General features: G+C 38.1%; 1 protein-coding gene across 1 annotated transcript in view; it reads left to right on the forward strand.

The window, feature by feature from the left end:
* Positions 1-1,275: 1,275 nt before the first annotated feature.
* The window catches only part of LOC122010103 (CLIP-associated protein-like), a 45,122-nt gene continuing 24,506 nt past the window's right edge, over positions 1,276-21,891 (forward strand). The window contains exons 1-7 of the mRNA XM_042566506.1: positions 1,276-1,797; positions 2,452-2,607; positions 2,723-2,785; positions 3,639-3,707; positions 3,877-4,042; positions 5,079-5,240; positions 20,754-20,851. Of these exons, the coding sequence (XP_042422440.1) occupies positions 1,465-1,797; positions 2,452-2,607; positions 2,723-2,785; positions 3,639-3,707; positions 3,877-4,042; positions 5,079-5,240; positions 20,754-20,851 (1,047 nt within the window). The 5' untranslated portion in view covers positions 1,276-1,464. The remainder of the gene's footprint in view (positions 1,798-2,451; positions 2,608-2,722; positions 2,786-3,638; positions 3,708-3,876; positions 4,043-5,078; positions 5,241-20,753; positions 20,852-21,891) is intronic.

Genomic DNA, 21,891 nt, shown 5'->3' on the forward strand with positions numbered 1-21,891 from the left:
AGACGTCGACTCAACTTAGATCTATTTCGGAAATCTAAGTTGAGATCGTGACTAGATTCCGGTCTCGAGAAGACGAAATTAATTACTACTTTTATTACTATTATAATTTAACTATGCTAACACTTTGTTTTGTAGGGTAGTTTTGCATTTTACCTTAGACTAATGTTTTTTGTAGGTTGCTGAAAAAACAAAGGTCCGGGCGCCCGGAATGCAAAGTTTATCCTCGTCGCCACTTCGCCATGTGGAACTTCATGGTTGGCTGGACTACGTCACACTCCAGATGCCCGGAAGGGATTCGGGCGCCCGGAGCCTCCTATATAAGGAGGATGCACCCTGAAACAAAGAATAATTCACGACAAGATCTTCCAACGCTTGCTCTGCCGTGCCGTGCCGTGCCGTGCTCCAGCAACGCTACGAAACTCCTTCGACAACGCGCTTCTTTTTCGTTCCTTATTGTTGTCGGCATTTTTCCTTTAAAGCAATTGTAATTTCACTTATAATATTTCGAATTGCTAGTGGATTGTCCAACAAAAGCACTCAACGAGTGCAGACCTTGGAGTAGGAGTCGAACCAAGTAAATTAGTTTTGTGTTAGCATTATTGTGTTCTTATTTTTCAGCTATATACTTATTAAAATTTTTAAATCGCTATTCACCCTTCCTAGTGAATTTCTCGATCCAACCATTTCATTTTGCTATTAACAAAAATTAAAATAGCTTTTATAAAGTTTTTATTAAAAATCTTATTAATTTTAAAATTCATTTATTTTTAATTGTTATTTATGTCATTTAAATTATCAGTTAAAAAATAATTTAACACTAAAGAGCGTTTTGCCATTATTAAAATCTCATGTCATTTAAAATAATTAAATAAAGAATTTATCTTTTTAAAACTTAGTTTGATGCTTTTTTTTTTTTAAATAATCTACATCATCTTTATTATAGTTACACATTAAATTAAATACACATGCATCCACATAATGCCAAATATCATATTTTATTTATCTATATGTGTACTTTTTATATTAGTAATTTAAAGAATGTTAGTATTATAAAGAACGACATTCTATATTTCTATTGCCATTTTTTTTATATTTTTAAAATTAGAAAATAAAAATATATTAAATTTAAGAAAATAAATATCTAGAGATTCTGCAGCTCTTGAAAATATATTTAAGTGATTTTATGGCCGTTAGATTTAAACAGATATATGAGGAATAAATCGTGAGGCCAGATTAATTTTGCCCGGATATAGCAATTATAAAAGTGATCTTCGCTGGAAAGGCTCTGCGTACTAAAACACTGAAGCACCAAACGTCGCCTTTTTCTTTTTGTTCACCGACTCGCTTTTCATCGCTCGCTCCGGAACGGTCGGCCGGTACGGTGGGAAAAAGTTTTGACCCGAGATTTCACCAGATCCGGCCGCCGTGTCGCTCGAGATCTGCATCCTTCTCGACGGGGTTCCGATGGAGGAGGCGCTGGAGATGGTGCGGGTCAAGGACACCAAGGAGCGGATGGCCGGGGTGGAGCGGCTCCGCCAGGTCCTGGAGGCTACAACCAGGAGCCTCTCCGCGGCCGAGGTCACTGCGCTCGTCGATTCCTGCATGGATCTCCTCAAGGACAGCAACTTCCGTGTTTCGCAGGGCGCGCTCCAGGGGCTGTCCGCCGCCGCCGTGCTGTCTGGAGAGAATTTGAAGCTTCATTTCAATGGACTTGTTCCGGCTGTCGTGGAGAGGCTAGGGGATGGAAAACAGCCCGTGCGTGACGCGGCCAGACAGCTTTTGATTACTCTTATGGAGGTTGGGATTCTTTGTACAACCCTTCTTTTTATTGCGTTGGAAGCTTCCTTTTCTTCTTTGGTTGCTATATGGTATCAACTGCCGGGAAGTGTTGGTTGTATTGGCTTGTGCATTGTATCGGCATGTACATGCTTATGGTGTTTGAATAGTTGAAAGTGTGTGTTAAATTTATGATTGAATCTATTTGTTCTCCACATGAATAGCAAGTTAATACTTTTGCAGCTATTTTAGTCTGATCATTGAGTATTCTTCTTCTTTTGAGAGAATTAGTTTCTTTTGTTTATGCATTGATGGCATAGGGTTTGTGGCTTTTAGCCATGATTTTAATGCTGCCTCTTAAAGGAGCTCATTTTTTGTTTGAACTTCAAGGATGTTGAATCCGTTTTAGTACATTTTACTTGATGGACTAGAATATTCAATTCTCTATTTTCATTCTGATTTTGCTTGGTGCATCTTCTTGTATATGTCAGATAACCCTTTTTTTTTATTGTTATATCCGGTTCCTTGTTATATCAAAAAAAAAAAAAATACCTGTTAGTTTTTTCTTAGTATAAATAATATTGTTGATCCAAAACTGTTAATGCTGCTGCTGCTGCTTCCCATTTTTTGTTTGGGATGAAATGACTAACATGGTTAAATTCACATGCAAGTTAGGTATCATCACCAACTATCATAGTTGAAAGAGCTGGTAGTTATGCCTGGACACACAGAAGTTGGAGAGTGAGGGAAGAATTTGCATGGACTGTCACTGCAGCCATTGGACTTTTTGCTTCAACTGAGCTACCCCTTCAGCGAGTTCTTCTACCTCACGTATGAGTTATTTTTTATTTTGAAAGGCATTCTCTATTGTCAGTGCTTGTATCTTCACATTGGATCTCAGAGGTTAATTAATTTAACAAACCGATTGTTTCCTGTCCGTTTGCAGGTTTTGCAGTTGTTAACTGATTCTAACCAAGGTGTAAGAGAAGCTGCTACTTCATGTATCGAGGTTAGGCACTGCTGTTAACCACTTTATAATCTATAATCTAATATGAGACAAAAACACAGTGTCGGTTTTTGTCACTTAAATTTGTGGCTGATTATGTTATGAAATATAGTAATAGCAAGAAGGCAACAAGCTTATTTGCAAAAGAAGAACAAACTCGTTGCCAATCTTAGAACATTTGATGGCCTTGCGGTAGCATCTGCCAAATATTGCCTTGTTTGCAGTATGTCTGCATTGCAGAATGCATATACTCACTGATTCACTTTTACTGGTTACGTCTCTCTATCCTTGTACTAAGCTAACAAGCAGGATTGATAACTTTTGGCACCCTGAATGAAGTCAAGTAGAAAAGGGTAGATGTAGAGGGAATATGAAAAAAAAAGCAAGTTAAATGAGGTGGCTTGGAGTATATACAGTGAAACCAACATGAAAATGGGAAAAATATCTACATAATCATTAAATATCATTGATTATGTTTAGCAATTAAAAGTTAGTGCAGCTTGGTACAGGCAATATACCAATACCTATGATATATTGCACATACTCCACAAACTCCCTAATGTGCACGTACAAAGGTAGAGTACCATAAGTAGGGTGGTTACACTATCAATTCATGTCTGGTAAATACCAACTATAATGGTGGTATTGTATGGTTTTATAAACCATGGGATAACTGTGTGCTTATGTTCTTATTACACTGGACAAGTAATGCTTGGCGATTAGTAAATTTTTGATGAGAAAAGGGTTGTAATAAATTATTGTGACACCACCTGAAATTTACACTCTTCCTAAGTGTAGGTATGATCACATACAATTTATAATATGAACATCTGATGTTGTGGTGGCTTTCTTGTAGGAGATGTATGCCCAAGTTGGACCTCAATTTTGTGATGAATTACACCGTCATCATCTTCCTTCCTCAATGGTAATTTTCAAAGGCTTTGAACACAATTTAAGCTTGATTTCTTGATCGGAATGAAGTTTTCTGATTTTCGTGTTTACAATTTAAGGTTATGAGGGTTAACTTGTGAGAGGATTTTTTATGCTATTAGATTTGAAGGAGCTTCTTTCAAAACATTTGTTTATTCTTGCAGATAAAGGAAATCAATACCAGGTTAGAAAAAATACAACCAAAGCCTCAGCTGTCAGATGGAGTTGGAATTTCTTATATTTCAGCTGAAATGAGGCCATCATTTGCAAACCATAAGAAGAACAGTCCAAAGGCGAAGATAGCTCAAAGAGAAACCTCATTTTCTAGTGGTTAGTGTTGATCTTCACCTTAAATCATCCATTTGTTTTCCAAATATTATATATATACCTGTTAAGATTTTGTTTGTTTTCATGGGAAGGAATAGCCAACAATTATGTTTTTAGAATTGATTTTTTTTGGAAAAATGGATCAATTTAAAGAACCCTTTGATTGCCCATCAATTTAGAGCCAATTTATCTTCTTTCTTGAATAAGTTACTTCTTTTATTTCCTCTAGAGAAAAATCTAATTCCGTGTAGACAAAATGTATTGGATTCCATTACGTTTTCACTCTATGATATAAGTAATGAAACAATATCATTTGATGTTTGGAGGTCGATCCTCTTGAGAACATCCTCTTTTTATTTACTTCATGGGAATGATCACTCTTAGGCGATCAACCTATAAATTCCAAATGGTATTCATTAATTTGATTGATACGAAAGGCTCATATGGTAATAATTTATCAGAGTATAGAAGGTGTTTTGTCAATGAGGAAGTTGATTTATTTTAGAAAAAATAGAGGAAAGAATTAATTCTAAAGGGAGTGACTTATTCTAATGGAGATAAAAGTAACTAATTTTCAATTGAATGTGCAATTGGAGCAGTCTTTTAATTGGTCCTCTTTTTTAGGGGTCATATCACCCAAGTGGCAGTACAAAAATAATAAATGCTCAATAACAGGTTCTAGTGAATAAGTAGACTTTCTTTGTGATTCTTCCCTTTTTTTTTTCTTCCTGTACTTTGCACTGTTTTCAGAGCAAGCAATAGCACAACTCCAATATTCATTTTCAACCTGGTTGACCATACACTTAAGCAATTGCCCCTATTCCAACATTGACATGACGGTACTTGTTTGGTATGCTTAATGTAATTGCTTGCCCTTGCTTGCATCATATTATTGATTGTAGAAAAAAACCAGGATACATTGTTAATGTTTCTACCAGTATGAATGAAATGTGAGTTTGCACATTTGAATATGCGCCTAAGAGTTTATTGCCCATTAGTTTTGGTTCTTATTAACCATTAATCTTGAATGAATTTTTAGGTGACAATGAGTCTGCTGAAAAGCCTCCGGTTCCTATTAACGTGTTTTCAGAGAAGGAACTCATTAAGGAATTTGAAAATATTGCTTCTATGCTTGTTCCAGAGAAAGATTGGTCACTTCGCATTGCTGCCATGCAAAGAGTTGAAGGCCTTATCTTCGGAGGTTCATGTGCTATTTATTATGTTATGATCTAATTACACCCATACTTCATTTCTTGTCACCCATACTTAGTTTCTTATCAAAATTGTTGCTATTTCTTTTACTAGGGTACTTTTGTGCGATTGTATGGTCAAATGGAACGACTCTTGGTCAAATCTAACCAAATTTTGTATAGCTTAAACCATTCTGTAAACTTAACTTAACCTCGTGCCTTTGAATATTTTTTAGAAGTTCTAATCTCATATGGGCCAGGAATAGGATCTTAGGCTTAATAAGGCTCAATGAAATGCTTAGCCTTCACCTCATGGCCACATATCTTATTGATAGACAGTCTCTTGTGTGACTCACATGGTTTAAGTTCTTGTTAAAAAATGTTCTTGTCAGATGGTGTTAATTGTGGGAACATCTAGGATTTTTTTTAATTTCCCTTTAGAACTCTGATGAGGAGGGTTCTATTCCTGCATTGGCAAACTAATAAGATATTCCTATCCCCTAAAGGCGAATTTCAAGGAAGGGCAAAGTCAATAGGGCCTTGTTTTCAAGAGGGATAATCCCTTGATGGCCCATAGGTCAAGCCAATGTGCAAAAAATACCCTCATCATTTTAGTAATTGTTGATCTAACCATTTTTTTTTGCATAAATTTAGATTTTGTGTATGAATTATCTGACAATATATGGCTTGAAATTATCCCGTGATCTAATTAGTAATGAGTAATGACTTATTTTGACTATTGGATACATATTTTCTTTTAATCACATCTTGCCCTTCATCTTTGTTCACCAAGGCATTTTTATCCATTTTTCTCTTGACAGTCTCCCATCAAGGTTCTAAAATTCGCTAGGCGCCAGAACCTCACCTAGTGCGTAGGCCGCCTAGGTGGGGACTAAGTGTCGCTAGGCCGATTCCACGGTATCAACATAAATTACATAATAAATCACATACTATAACTCTAACACAACATCAAATTTAAATGAGTTCAAAATTACACACAACTAATAAAATATCACATATTTTACTTTTTCTCCATAATTTTCAACAACTTGTTTTTCATCGGACACAAACTCAATATCATCATTATGATCCTGCTCTTTTTCTTCGAATGCAAAATCATCCTTGTGAAGTTCTCTCACTCTAGAGCTTCTTCGGGTTATAGATTTTCATATGCTTCACTTGCTTCATCAACCATTTGCCAAGTGAGCTCGGAACCTAGTTCAACTTCATCATCTTCCCTACCGTCCACAATCCAACCTTGTGCATTTGAAGCATCTTTTGCAAGGACATCGACATTCCTTTCTTTTTTTCTTTTTTGTTTGTTCAACAATCTAGCATTAAATTGGACAAATACTATATTGTTCAATTTGTTGACATCCAACCTATTTTTTTCTTTGTATCAATCTAAAAAAAATATTATAGTTAATAACATGAATATAAACTTTAAAAATTAATACTTTACTTTAATTAAAGACTTAAAGTTTAAAGCTTAGTTTAAAGCTTACTCATTCAAATGCATTTCAATTTTTTTCACACCCAGATGAACTTGTAGTTAATGAAAGTATTCTCAATGCCACTCTTAGCAAGTTGGGTGTGTGAGTACCGTATGTACTCACCATGCACATGGATCAAATGTGTCATCATTTTTTTCTAGCCAATGTTTTTCCAAATAATCAGTCTTGTCTCTATATTTTGCAAATTCCTTGTTAATAACTGTATCTTGTAGATCAAATTTATTGACATGTAAAATTTTCCTGCATTCAAAAATTCCCGTCGTGACCTCCTAATAAAGAGCAATAGAACTATCTTTATAGTAAAAATATGGATTCAATAAAAAGGCAGTGGTATGCAATGATGTATCAAGTCTATCCTTCATTTTTGACTCAATAATTAATATAATGGGCTGATAATTTGATTCCACATTGTTCAGGGCCAACTTGATATCTTCTTTAGCTTGAAGAAGCTCCCCATATAGAAGCCCCAAGGATGACTTTCTATCTCCATCTACCATCGAAGAACTCTTACCAAAGGAGTAAATATTTTCAAACAAAGTGTCATACCATTTCAAAAACTCATGCTTATAACAGTAGAGTAAGCCAATTCCCTTTGTTTGGTTTTTGACCATTTACATTTCTTCCGCGTATCACTTGTAAACATGACCCTTAAACTAGATTTTTTTTCAATCAAACTTTGTAATATGAGGAAATTTGATGCAAACCTGGTAATTCGTGGCTAGACTATATGTCTCTTCTCATCAATGATAGTTTTACGGTGAGCATAAATGAAAATGGTAAAAGACTTAGCATGCTCAATTACCTTTTAATATCGTGGAAGCTTGCCAATACTTTCAAGCATGAGATTAGCAGTGTGAGTTGCACATGAACTCCAAAAGATCTTAGGTCACTTTTCTCTCATCAATTTAGTTTACTCTACAAAGGGAATTGGCTTACTCTACTGTTATAAGCACGAGTTTTTGAAATGGTGTGACATTTTGTTTGAAAATATTTGCTCCTTTGATAAAAGTTCTTCGATTGGTATATGGAGATAGAAAGTCATCCTTGGGGCTTCTATATGGGGAGCTTCTTCAACCTAAAGAAGCTATCAAACTTGCCCTGAACAATGTGGAATCAAATTATCAGCCTATTATATTGATTATTGAGTCAAAAATGAAGGATAGACTTGATACATCATTGCATACCACTACCTTTTTATTGAATCTTTATTTTTATTATAAAGATAGTTCTATTGCTCTTTATGAGGAGGACGCGACGGGGATTTTTGAATGCATAAAAATTTTGCATGCCAATAAGTTTGATCTACAAGATACAATTATTAACCAGGAATTTGCAAAATCTAGAGATAAGACTGGGTTATTTGGAAAAATATTGGCTAGAAAAAATGATGATACATTTGATCCATGTACATGGTGGAGTACATACGGTGCTTACACACTCAACTTGCTAAGAGTGACATTGAGAATACTTTCATTAACTACGAGTTCATCTGAGTGTGAAAGAAATTGAAGTGCATTTGAAGTAGTAAGCTTTAAACTTTAAAGTAAAGTATTAATTTTTAAAGTTTATATTCATGTTATTAACTATAATATTTATTTATTTAGATTGATACAAAGAAAAGAAGTTATATTCATGTTATTAACTATAATATTTATTTATTTAGATTGATACAAAGAAAAGAAGTATGTTGGATGTCAACAAGTTGAACAGTATAGTATTTGTCCAATTTAATGCTAGATTGTTGAACAAATAAAAAAGAGAAAAAGAAAGGAATGTCGATGTCCTTCTTGCAAAAGATGTTTCAAATGCATAAGATTGGATTGTGGATGGTGGGGGAAGATGATGAAGTTAAACTAGGTTCCGAGCTCACTTGGCACATGGTTGATGAAGCAAGTGGAGCAGATGAAAATCTACAATCCTGAAGAAGCTCTAGAGTGAGAGAATTTCACGAAAATGATTTTGCATCCGAAGAAGAAGAGGAGGATCACAATGATGATATTTAGTTTGTGTCCGATGAAGAATAAGTTGTTGAAAATTATGGAGAAGTAGAATAAATGTGATATTTTATTAGTTGTATAATTTTGAGCTCATTTTAAATTTGATATTATTGTGTTGGAGTTATAGTATGTGATTTATTCTGTAATTTATGTTGATACCATGGAATCCGTCTAGCGGCGCCTAATCCCCGCTTAGATGGCCTTGGCACTAGGCGCTAGTCTAACTCCCGACTAGCACCTAATAAATTTTAGAACTTGCCAACATTATTGACTCTGTTGGGAAAAAATAGAAATAAACTAAAGTATGGATCTGGTGCATTATCTCATCGACATGAAGGCGTAGAGCAAACATATTGACTGCTTCATTCGTCTTGCAACTTGTTATCAATCGTACTTATTTCATTTTTTGGGTTAAAAGAACTTATTTCACTTGCAAAATATGTTAATTTACTATTTGAAGGAACAATCTTGCCATTTAAATGCAAAATTCAAAATAGTTACTGCAAAAGTTTATTGTACGCAGATGTACTTTGGTTCCTTGTTTCTTCACATCCAGCATGAGAGATTTCAAGTGCTGGACTATTGCCAAGAGGAAGCAGAATACACAGAACTCTTACTAATCCAGTTGTTGGGAGTCTTTCCAATGCTGATTACATTGTCGTTGTCCTTACTCTGTTCAAAGCTTTGCATATGCTTTTGCCTACCTATTAGCATGATGTAGACATATAAAGTCAGAGAGCTAAATTTTTGGGCAAAGATGATTGGATCATGACATGCTTTTGTCTTACATGTGAGTGGTTCACGAACAGCAAGACTCTAAGACATCTTGTTGAATTGCTGTCAACTATTGCCCATGTTGTCAACTCACATCACCTTTGGGATCCCTGTTAGTGTTAGGACCAAAAGTAGCTAGAGGGGGGGGGGGGGGGGGGGGAATAGCTCGTCGCGTTCGCTCGGTGTTTGGCGTTGCTCGGCGTTGCTTGGCGTTGCTTGTTTCTTCAAGAATATGCAGCGGAAATACAAAGAAACAATCACACAACGCTAACACGGTTGGTTTACTTGGTATCCACCTCACAAGAGGTGACTAATCCAAGGATCCACACCAACACACACACCCTCCACTAAATAAAACTCTCCTTTATGGTAACTACCAAGAGCGGAGAAGCCCTACAAGACTCAATACAAGAAGAGAGGGAAAGGATACAAGAAATACAAGCTTACAAGCTTGCAATGAGTATAAACCCTAACCCTAGCTTCTCTTCTTGGTTTTGATCCGCCTCTTGACTTGGAAAACTTCCAAGATCCTTCAAGAAGCGATCCGAGCTTTGTGAGTCTTGTGGAGGAGGTGGCGAAATCGGAGTGAATCGGAGAAGAGATTCTGCAGCCAACGCACGCCATCGACGCCAACGGCCGGATCCCGATCGATTCGAATATTCCCAATCGATCGGGAGGCTTTGGATCGATCCACGGATCGATCCGGCCTTTCAATCGAAAACCGCGGATCGATCCACGGATCGATCCGGCGCTTATCGCGCAGGCGTCAATCGATCCATCGATCGATTTGGACATCTGGATCGATCCACGAATCGATCGACAGCGGCTCAATTGAAAGGCTGGATCGATCCATCGATCGATCCGGTATTGCCCGCAAACAAGTCCCAAGCCTCTCGAACCAACATCCGGTCAACCTTGACTGTTGATACATCGTAGCATCTGGTCACTCCTTCGACCTGCTAGGACTTCCCACCAAGTGTCCGGTCAATCCCTTTGACCCACTTGGACTTTACTCGTCGTGCCAAGTATCCGGTCACTCCCTACGGACACCAGATGTCGATCATCCTTGATCCATCTGGATTTTCCTCGCCTGGCTCACCGGGACTTTCACCTGCTAGCTTCACTCACTAGGACTTTCACCGGCTAGCTCACCGGGATTTCCAATCTGCCTAACTTCACTCACTAGGACTTTCACCGGCTTCACTCACCACTGCCAGCTTCACCACTCAGGACTTTCACCGCTTCACTCACGGACTTTCACCGCTCACTGGGGCTTTCCCCGACTTCACTCACGGGACTTTCCAACCTGCTTCACTCACTAGGACTTTCACCGGCTTCACTCGGGACTTTCACCGCCTAGCTTCACTCACTAGGGCTTTCCAATCTGCCTAGCTTCACTCCACTTCCCGGCTTCACTCACGGGACTTTCACCTGCCTAGCTCACTAGGGCTTTCCAACCGCCTAGCTTCACTCACCGGGACTTTCACCTAGCTTCACTGGGACTTTCACTAGCTTCACTCACTGGGTTTTCCTTCCGGCTTCACTCACGGGACTTCCCTGTCAAGCATTCGACCTGACTGACTCTTCTTCAATCAATTTCTTATTGTCAAACATCTAAACTCAAACCAAGACTCGGCTTGGTCACCCAGGTCAACCTTGACCGAGGGATGTACAAACAATCTCCCCCTTTTGATGTTTGACAATACCACAATAACACTTACAATACCACATGTAAGTTAGGCTAATCCTATAGCCTCGATCTTCATGCCACTAGGTAATGAACATATAAATTAAGCTCTTCATTCTCCCCTACGAGGGCACCCTCTAGGTAATGAAAGCCTAATTTACACCCATTCATAGGTCCTTTCATTCTCCCCTATTGGCACACATCAACCCATCTTTGGGCACACATCAACCCATGCCCCAATTTTGGGTACACATCAACAAATCCATTTGTTGGCGACTCTCCCCCGAAGAGTTACTCATCATTGTTCACAACATCACTCGTTGTGATCGACACGATAATGAAGGTCCCATACCCTTCATTTATCCTTAACTTCTCCTCAATGTAGAAATACCCAACCTTGAGCATTATCTAACCACTTGAGTTCCCACTTGAAATAATGAGGATATCCACTCCCATTTCAAGTTCAAAAGCTCATACATGAGCATTTTCTTTAAAGAAGGTTAACCACCTTCCAAGGTTCATGAAAAGTAATTTTTCATGTCTTTAAAAGTCCCTCCCTAAAGACATGGTGGTGACTTCTGACCAACAATGACTTGGAATCCCTAAACCTTTAGGAAACCCAATTTAGAAGTTTTGAGGTTCAAATACTCAAAATTTGAAACAAACCTCAACCTAAACTTCAATGAAGCCTTCCTTAACCAATCCATCCTTGTTTTCACATGAAAACACCCTTTATATGTATACAAATGTATTTTAGGGGTTTGGAATGGTTATCTAGACTCAAAGAGGTTCAAAGATGCTGAAATCAAGCCTTCCCGGCCAAAATCAGCAACTTGGATCGATTGGAGTTGGGTTCCAATCGATTGAACCTTTCTGAATCGATCCACCGATCGATTCAGACTACGGATCGATCGGTGATCGATCCAGAGCACCACCTGGAGACTTCCACGAATCGATCCACGGATCGATTCAGCACCTCAATCGATCCATGGATCGATCAGAGCTCGATAGTTGCTGAAATTCCATTTCAGTCAACTTCGAAACCCCTAAAAATCCAAAAATCCAAAAATCATGAGATTTCGTGTAGACATTAGTTAGGGAATACTTAATCATGGAAAAATAGCTTTCTATGAAAATACATCATATTTTCAAAGATTGACACAAACTTGAAAACTTGCAAAAACTTTAGTGTTTTTCTTCAAGTTTGTGTCTAACTATTCAATGGTGATTACTATCAAAAGATAGCCTTCACCAAGGTTTTCCAAAAACATTTTTAAAAACATTTTCAAAACCAATATACCATCATGTTCCTTGGGCATAATGCACATGACTTGTACATTAGCTTTCCCAATGATGGGAAAACACATAACTATGTGTTTTGATGAACCTAAAACTCAAAAGAATGCACTAAATCAACATCTTGAGTTTTGTTCATCTTCCTAACATCTCACTTGTATCTAATGTACACTAAAACACGGACAAGTCACCTTATAGTCCTTGTGAGATGTGGGATTTTGATTTTTCCCTAATCTAGGGATCATGTATATCTATCTAGGCATTCTAGAGATATTAGACATCCACCTAGGATGTCACTTGTCAATAATTGTTGTTAAATGCCATTCGTCCTTAATTACAAGGAATTAAACTTAATGCATGATTATGTTATGGCATACATCAAAAGAAAATAATTTTCAAAAGAAAATATCCTATTACTACATGATGTATGAATGTCATGACATGGTATTTTTGGAGTTTTCATAATAAAACAATGAATTCAAAAATAGACATGATGTCATGGCATATGATGGGCAAGCAATCATGGCAATATTTAGCATAAATAAAATATACCTAGATTACCTATCTAAATATCCTTAATCACTTAGCTAAACTCAAAATATACCACTTGTTTTAACTTAAAACGATACCACTTGTTTTAATTTAAAACATTAAACCTAGATTGCCCTAACTACTTCAAAGAAATGCCAAAACCTAAATTGACATTTCTTATTTCTCTTGATTTGTTTATGCCACTTAATAATTAAACATATCCTCAAATGTTGACATATTTCATTTTTCCACAAGAGTAGCACTAAGAAAATACCAAAGTCCCAACTTGGTATTTCTTATATTTTTCTAATTTGTGCCTTTTTAAGATAAAATCAATTTTTCCACCAATAGACACATGTTACTCTTTCAAGAAGTAATCAATAGGTCCATTTCATTTTCAAAGGTTAACTAAAACCTTGAAAATGCTCCTTGAGTGTCAATTTCCTCAAAGTTGGGTTAACTACCCTTCTAATCGGAGTTGACACTCTCTAACCCATCTATGGGGTAGAGAAGATGCTCCTAGGAACCCAACACCTATTGGTGCTCCTTGGATGCTCTAGGTACTCACTAGGGATAACTTCCCTAGATACCTTCCTAGTGACCTTGTTGGGCTTCTTAGAAGCCTTGGTCACATTTTCTAGGTCAACTCTAGGATTACTCCCTTGTGACCTTGTTAGTGACTTTCTTGGACTAGAAGTCTTAGTCACTGTGGTTGCAAAGATACTTCAGGGATATCTTCCTTGTATCTTTGACTTGACCTCTAGACTTAGGGTTTGTTCCATAGCTATATAGAACCTTATGATAACTAACATCCTTTTTAGCTTTGGGTTTGATCCCAAACCTCTATAGCCGTTGGATGACCTTTGTCTAGCTCCTTTGCTCGTTTTGCCCTTTAAGGATATTCTCCATCCTTTTAGGGTCTTTTCTAGTTTGTCAGTCTTGACCTCAAGACTTGATTTTCTATCATTAAATCCTTAGGTTTTGGTCGATGAGCATTTTGATCTTGGGCATGTATCTATTTTCCTTAGTGTTCCCGCCCAAGTGTCTATCTACCTTCCTAACCTTAGGTTGGGTAGTTTTGGCATGTAGGGCCACATATTTTCCTTAAAGCCCTCATGCTTTCTATTCTTATAGTAAATTGCATTAAAATGATAAAAGTTAGAACTATCATGCTTTTCACCATAATGTAAGGGGTAGGCTCGATAAAAGATACCTTCTTCTTTACCTTGGATCCGGCGGTGAAACTCCTGAACCCCCTGGGGCGTCAACGCTGAGGGGAGGTCAAAGCGTATAATTGCTCGCCTTTTAAGGGCGATCCGACCGGACTCCCTTACCCTTTTGTGCCACTTGGCCCTTCTTCTTGGCCAATTTAGGGCACTTGCTCTTATAGTGCCCATGTTCCCTACACTCAAAGCATATAATATGATTTTATTTTTAATTGAAATATTTATACCTTTGCTTGTAGGGTGACATCTTTCCTTTGGATCCGGAGGTAGAAGCTTCCTCTTGATCCGATCTTGATTCTCCTCCATTTGATTTTTCTTGACTCGTGGAGGTAGAAGCTTCTTCAATCTTCTCTTGACCCGGACGTAGAAGCTTCTCCTTCTTCTTGGCGTCACCAAGGATTGCTCCCCTCAATCCTGTGGAGGCTTCATCATCTTGAATATGAAACAAGGAGTACGCTCCTCCTTGTTCCCTTGATGCATTCCCTTGAGGATGAAGCTTCTTCTTCCTGAGGTCGAGCATCTCTCAACCTCAGTCCTCCTCTTGGTCTTGCTCAAAGAGTCACCCTCGGATTCTTCACATCTTCAGTGGAGGGATTTCTTCGAAGCTTAGCATTTGCTCAAAGTTCCTTTCGTCTTGAATTCTCGATTTGAAAGAATGGTGTGATAAATTGACCAGCTTGGTCACTGTCATTGCCTCGCACCTTTGGACTTGCTCCGGCTCCATTTGCTTTTCTTTAGAACTTTGCCCTTTCAATTTCTTGGAGCCTTGAAGCCTTCCATTAGAGCAAACCATTGCTCTATCTCCATCATAAGAAAATTTTCGATTCTTGATTTCCAAGAATCGAACTCGTAGAAGTGTATGGTGGAGCCACCCTTGTGTCAAATCCAAGCCCATCTTGGAATTGCGTCTTGAAGTTGAGCTTGATAAAGTCTTGAACTTCAAGAATTTGCTCCAACTTCTTCACCTCTAGCTTTTCTTGATATGTTTGCCCCTTCCGACGGTGATTCTCACCCTGATACCACTTGTTAGGACAAAAAAAGTGGGGTGAATAGCTCGTCGCGTTTCGGTGCTTAGCGTTGCTCGGCGTTGCTTGGCGTTGCTTGTTTCTTCAAGAATACGCACGGAAAACAGAAACAATCACACAACGCTAACACGGTTGGTTTACTTGGTATCCACCTCACAAGAGGTGACTAATCCACCAAGACACACACCCTCCACTAAATAAAACTCTCCTTTACGGTAACTACCAGGGGAGAAGCCCTACAAGACTCAATACAAGAAGAGAGGAAAGGATATAAGAAATACAAGCTTACAAGTGAGTATAAACCCTAACCCTAGCTTCTCTTCGCTTGATCCGCCTCTTGACTTGGAAAACTTCCAAGATCCTTGGAACCAGCGATCCGAGCTTTGTGATGTGGAGGAGCTGGCGAGAAACTGGAGTGAATCGGAGAAGATATGCCGCAGCCACGCTCAAATACGACGCGACGGTCGGATCCCGATCGATTCGAATATTCCCGATCGATCGGGAGGCTTTGGATCGATCCACGGATCGATCCAGGGCGCCTCTGTGCTAATGCGGATCGATCCACGGATTGATCCGGTAGCTGCCGAAAAGCCCCAATCGATCCACGATCGATTTGGACATCTGATCGATCCACGAATCGATCCGAGGCTCTGACCGGCCAGGAAGGCACGATCGACCGATCGATTCAGCCTCTGATCGATCCATCGATCGATCCGATGATTTTTGCCGAAACCAAGTCCCAAGCCTCTCGAACCAACATCCGGTCAACCTCGACTGTTGATACATCGTCGTAGCATCGGTCACTCCTTTGACTGCCAGACTTCCCAAGTGTCGGTGATCCTTCGACCCACTGGACTTTACTCGTCGTGCCAGGCCACTCTCTTGTCTACGGACTTCCACCGGATGTCGATCGTCCTCGATCCATCCGGATCACGGGACTTTTCACTCACGGGACTTTCACCGCCTAGCCTCACTAGGACTTTTCACCCACCACCTAGCTTCCTCACTGGGGCTCGACTTCACTACCGGGACTTTCACCGCCTAGCTCACTTCACTCATGGGCTTCACTCACCGGGACTTTCACCCGCCTAGCTTCACTCACTAGGGCTTTCCAACTGCCTAGCTTCACCACTAGGACTTTTCCACTGACTTAGCTTCACTCACCCATCTTCACTCACTGGCTTCCAACTGGGACTTTCACCTAGCTTCACTCACTAGGGTTTTCACCGGTTTCACTCACCGGGACTTTCACTAGCTTCACTCACTAGGGTTTCACCGGTTTCACTCACGGGACTTTCACCTAGCTTCACTCACTAGGACTTTCACCCAGCTTCACTCACTGGGTTTTCCTTCTCCCAATCAAGTATCCGATCGACTTTGACCTACTTGACTCTTCTTCAATCAATTTCTTATTGTCAAACATCTAAACTCAAACCAAGACTCAGCTTGGTCACCCAGGTCAACCTTGACCTGAGGGATGTTGCACCAACAGTTAGTAGGGAGCGAGATAAGGTACTTGAGAACCTTAACCCAACATACGGTTGAGAGTGACAGTGACGATGGTGATGAACAACTCAGTGACGCGCACTTGAGGCAATGTATCAAGGTGGAGGATTGGAGGCAATAAGTCTTGGCAAATTTATGTTAAATATAAACTTCTTGTTGACTTGGTCGACCTTGAAGGAGGTCCCATTGCCAAGCAATGTATCTAAAGTAGTGGGTAGAGAGTGTTGATGTGATTCTTCCAAGGGTGCTATATGCTAATAAATGTTGTCTTGGGGAATTTCAATTTGGTGTTAGTTGAAGTCCTTGACCGTGGAGCTTGGTGTAGTAGCCATGGCTGTCAAAGCGATATGTTCATTAATGAGCTTGATACAAGATGTTGTTGGAGGAATCTTGAGTGCCATATGATGGTGGCGGGCGTTGTTATTGTTTGTACTGGTAGGTTCGTTGTTGAATGTATTGTTGGAGAATAAAGAGGAAATTAGAGATCCTATGTTGTTTGTGCGGATTGAGCAATGAAGAGAGTAGGTAATAAATAGGTAATACTAAATAGTGACTTTGCCCTCAACATCCACACCACATTTTGCCTTTTATTTAGTCAAGTAATTGAGAGGATGCATTTTGATGATAGATTGGAAACTTTGGGAGGGTGTTTTTACAATTCCAAATTGTAGGGTATTTTGAAAAAAAAAACCAACATCAAGTAATTGAGAGGAGGCATTTTGATGATAGATTGGAAACTTTGGGAGGGTGTTTTTATAAATCCAAATTATAGATTTTTTTTGAAAAAAAAACTAAACTTTTGGGGGTATTTAAAATTTTCCTTAATAGTATTTTAATTGCATAAATTATTTACTATTTTATCAATTGAATGTATAAAATTTCAAGTCGTGCTAAAATTTCAATCTTTGACTACAACAATACTATTTTGATATTGTGTTGACATTTCAATGTATTGTACTAGCGGTGAATTGTAGATGAAAGGAGGAAAGAGATCAGTGTTGTAAATGGCGGTAGACGGTGGCGGGGCGGTAGTATCGCCTAACGCCTCGGCCGCCTAAGCGGTGCCTAGGTAGTGCTTAGGTGGTTGAATATTTTTTATTTTTTTTTATACATAATATTATAAATAATCATTATTTTCTATAATATTTACTTTTATCAAATATATTAATTAAAATTAAATATTTAATCTAAATATTTAAAAATAAAAAATATTATATATATATTTATATTAAATTAATAGGATAATTTTATTAGGTTTTAATTAAGTCTATTTAAATTATTCTAATCATAGTTAGGAGTTGATTAAAATTATTAACACAAAGTAATTTAATTAAACCTTAACTTACAACTTAATCACGTACTTTGTTTCAGTCGGGCGACAAGTTTGACACATTGCCGAGAACGCGCAATGAGTTTGGATGCGTTACTAGGCTTGAGCAACTTGTCGAGGCCTTTCGTCGGGTCCAGGCGACACCTCCGAGCCTGTCGCCGAGCTCGGGTGACGCATCTAGTCTTGCGCGATGCATTCGGGCTTGTGCGATGCCTCTAGACTCATCACAGGGTTCGAACATCGTGTCCGAGCTCGTGCGACGCATCCGAACTCATCGTCGGGCCCAAGCCATGCATCCGGGCGTGTTGCGGTGGCGAAACGACAGTAGCGGCAACTCTAGGCACGGTGGTGGCGGAAGAAGGTGAGTTACTACCTAAAAGCCTCAGCTTGAGGCGGTGCGGTTGATGCCCGCCTCTCGCCTAGGCGGCCGCCTCGACTGCCATTTAGAACACTAAAAGAGATAAAGAAGAATAAAAAGAAGATAGCAACATTATCTTAATTCATTTTGACTTGTGTTGTAATATGCTAAGAGGCGTTGAGTGTTGGCATGACATGATCAACACGATTGATATAACGACATAAAAGACTTTATCTGTGCTGAGTAGTATCGAGCTTTGGTAATTTATCAGAACAATACGTTTCGACTGTACCCCGTACGGAATGCCACTTCAAACAATGAATCAATTTAAGTTTTCTTTGGCCTTTCTCTACTCCTTCCATCATCCACTCTATTTTATCCATATTACCATACATATTTTTGTTCATTTTATTTTTTTTGGAGCAACACCTAATTGCTCCCTATAGACACTAGTTTTTATTTTGTCCTTTCTACTATCTTTGCATATCCATCTTTAATATTTTCATCTCTGCTACATCAATTTTTTGAACATGTTGGTTACTTTGATCCAGGTGGTACCACAATTTTATAAATTTTTTTTATCTTAAAGAACACACAGTGATACATAATACTCCAAAGGTTTTTTTTCATTTTACTAATATCATAACAGAGTTCAAGATATTCAAAATTTTTTACTTGAATTTTATGTCCATGTATGTAAATGTTTTTTCTTATTTTTAAATTCACATTTCATATAGTCAGTTTAAAGCCTTTCTAATGGTTTTCTCCACGTCGAGCTTCAAATTATTCTATTGATTCTACCCTTCTTCCATCTTCCACTTTTTCTCAATATACTACCAAGAGGTTCAGGAGAAACAATACCAGATTTTCAATGATTTCATTTTTGGAGTTCAAAACTAGAGGGATGGATGAACTTGAGAAGAAACAGAAGGTTGATATTACCAGGGATACAAGAAAACTCCAATTTCTGAATTTTTGTTGATGTAAATTTTTTTAATCAAACATGTTGATTGAGACATAACAAGTACTACAATTGATGATTATCTACGGAGGTTCACGCTTCTGTGCACACTAATCCTTTGAAAATTGAAAAACAGTGGCCTTTGTTGCTGCAGGTAACACGGATTTAAATAAAATTGAACCAGGAAGGCAGAAAATGAATAAATGATCGACAAGCAACTCCAACTCGATGAGTCTTAAGTTTCTATTAACTGGTCAAGAGCTCCCTCATGAAACTAGAAGCAAGGAATGACCCCTTTTTCAAAAGATTTTGTTAGGTCTATTTGTGGTTTTAGCACTACTGATTCTTATATCTTCCAGGATGCTAATCCCTTGGTCATAGTATGTGTGTTGGCTTGTGTAATTTACCAAACATAGCTTGGGTCATGGTTTAAAGTGGTTCCTGTGACATGGTTGTATATTTGGATTCTGGTGCCGACTGACATACTTGAGTCTAAGATGGTGCTGATTAGCAATTGTTAATTATTAGAAGGAAAAGGAATCAGTGGAGGAAGAGGTAGAGGAGGAAGAAGAGGAAAAGAGAGGCAGGTAGACTTGCTTGAGGCTAATTTGTTCTTTTGTGGGAGCTACTTGTATCTGGTGCCAGAGGTTTGTTGTCCATTTGTTCTGAGGTTTTGATAACTTTTCACTGTCAATATCTCCTTGGAATGGTTTGTCTTGCTTGGTATTGGGCAAGACAAATTCATGACCATGTCTTGCCATCCGTACAGCCATGTCTTGCCATGTCTTGATAATTTAATGCCTTACGTACAGCTTTTGCTCATATGTGACGAGTTTATTTGTTTGAGTTGATTGGCTAACCATTTTCCTAGAATTTTGAGCCTGCATTGAAAGGATCTGGTTGCATATTTATATTTTTAACACACCCACCTCCCCTGTGGGTGGGTTGACTGGACTGCACTGATCCTTGCCTATGTCCAACACCTGGAGTGAATCAACCTGGATATCTATTTCCTTGCATACTGATTTTGCCAGTATTGGATATAGGACCTTCAGCACTAACTGGTCATTCTATAAGCTTATGCTATTAAGAAATGGATCAATTTTAATATTTTATAGTTGTGGACCTTGTCTGTTGGACAATTTGGAACAACTAATGCTGCAAATTTTGGATCTATTATCTGGTTAGGTTTTTCATCTTTATTTTTTCTTTTTTTTTATTAGAAGATCCATGCTCTAACTTTTCTCTTTTTGTTCATCGGAGTTCCCTTTGACTTTTTTCTCATTATCACTGAACTAAACATTTTGATATTCTATCAGGTGCTATAGATTACAAATCCTTTCCTACACTCCTAAAGCAACTAATTGCTCCCCTTAATACTCAGCTATTGGATCGGCGTTCTAGCATTGTGAAACAGGTTCATTACTCCTGTAATTTTTATAACTGTAGTCTACTGATATTATGATCTCAGCTGAATCATATAAAGTTTTATATATAATTTTCTATTCATTTTGGTTCGTTGGTGGCAGGAGTGAGAAGATGCTATATAATTAAATCATATCAATAAACAATCAGAATGATATCTAGTTGTTTGCTACCACTTGTAGCTATATAAATCAAAATGGCACTTCCTTTTCTGAATCATCAAGTGGGCAATCCTCGTTGGTCAAATACCAAAAGGAAACCATTTTTTCTCTCTAAAAGGAACCACACAATTTTGAGAAAATATGCTTGATAATCCATAACAATAATTGTTGAGGTTGATAATAGAATTTGAATCAATTTGAAACCTAAATTATAAAATTAAACTATTTTCCTAAATTGCAACTATTTATTGTTGACCTCTTATAATGACCAACAACTATATACAAATTATGGACTGATTAGCTGCCCATTTGAGGATGTTGTATCCTGTCTTTTAACTTGTATAAATTAACAATTTATTGTGACTGATGTCAACCCTATTTTACATTTCTAATCAAATAAAGCAATGCAATTCATATTTCCAATGAATACTACAGCACGGTTGAGTTTTGATGTTTTATCTTAGTTAAAATAAGGCATTTTTATATCATCTTTTATTGAACTCTTGCTTGCAGTCTTTTGTAGTACTTATCTCGCTGTTCTTTTCCTTGTCCAATTTTTCATTTAGTTTGATGTTTGAGATTTGTTTGGTAAGCAAACCCTTATTCTCTGTACCACTGTGCATGAGTGCAGCTCGCCTCACAAGTCACCATCGTTCCTTTTACGACATATCTATCAGGTATATTGGGACTCAAACCTGTTTTAGGTCTTTGACCATCTCGCTTCAAGCCTTTCATCAATGCATCTCATTGCAGATGCTGTTTCCTCTGTTTTCAATACATGTATATATACATACATGTTCTTTGAATACCATTCTTGTTCTGTATGCATACTATGAAGCAATCATCCTCGGTTTAGTGTCTTTCTTGGTCT

Source organism: Zingiber officinale, chromosome 8A (genome assembly GCF_018446385.1).
Source record: "Zingiber officinale cultivar Zhangliang chromosome 8A, Zo_v1.1, whole genome shotgun sequence".
In the NCBI taxonomy this organism is placed as follows: Eukaryota; Viridiplantae; Streptophyta; class Magnoliopsida; order Zingiberales; family Zingiberaceae; genus Zingiber; species Zingiber officinale.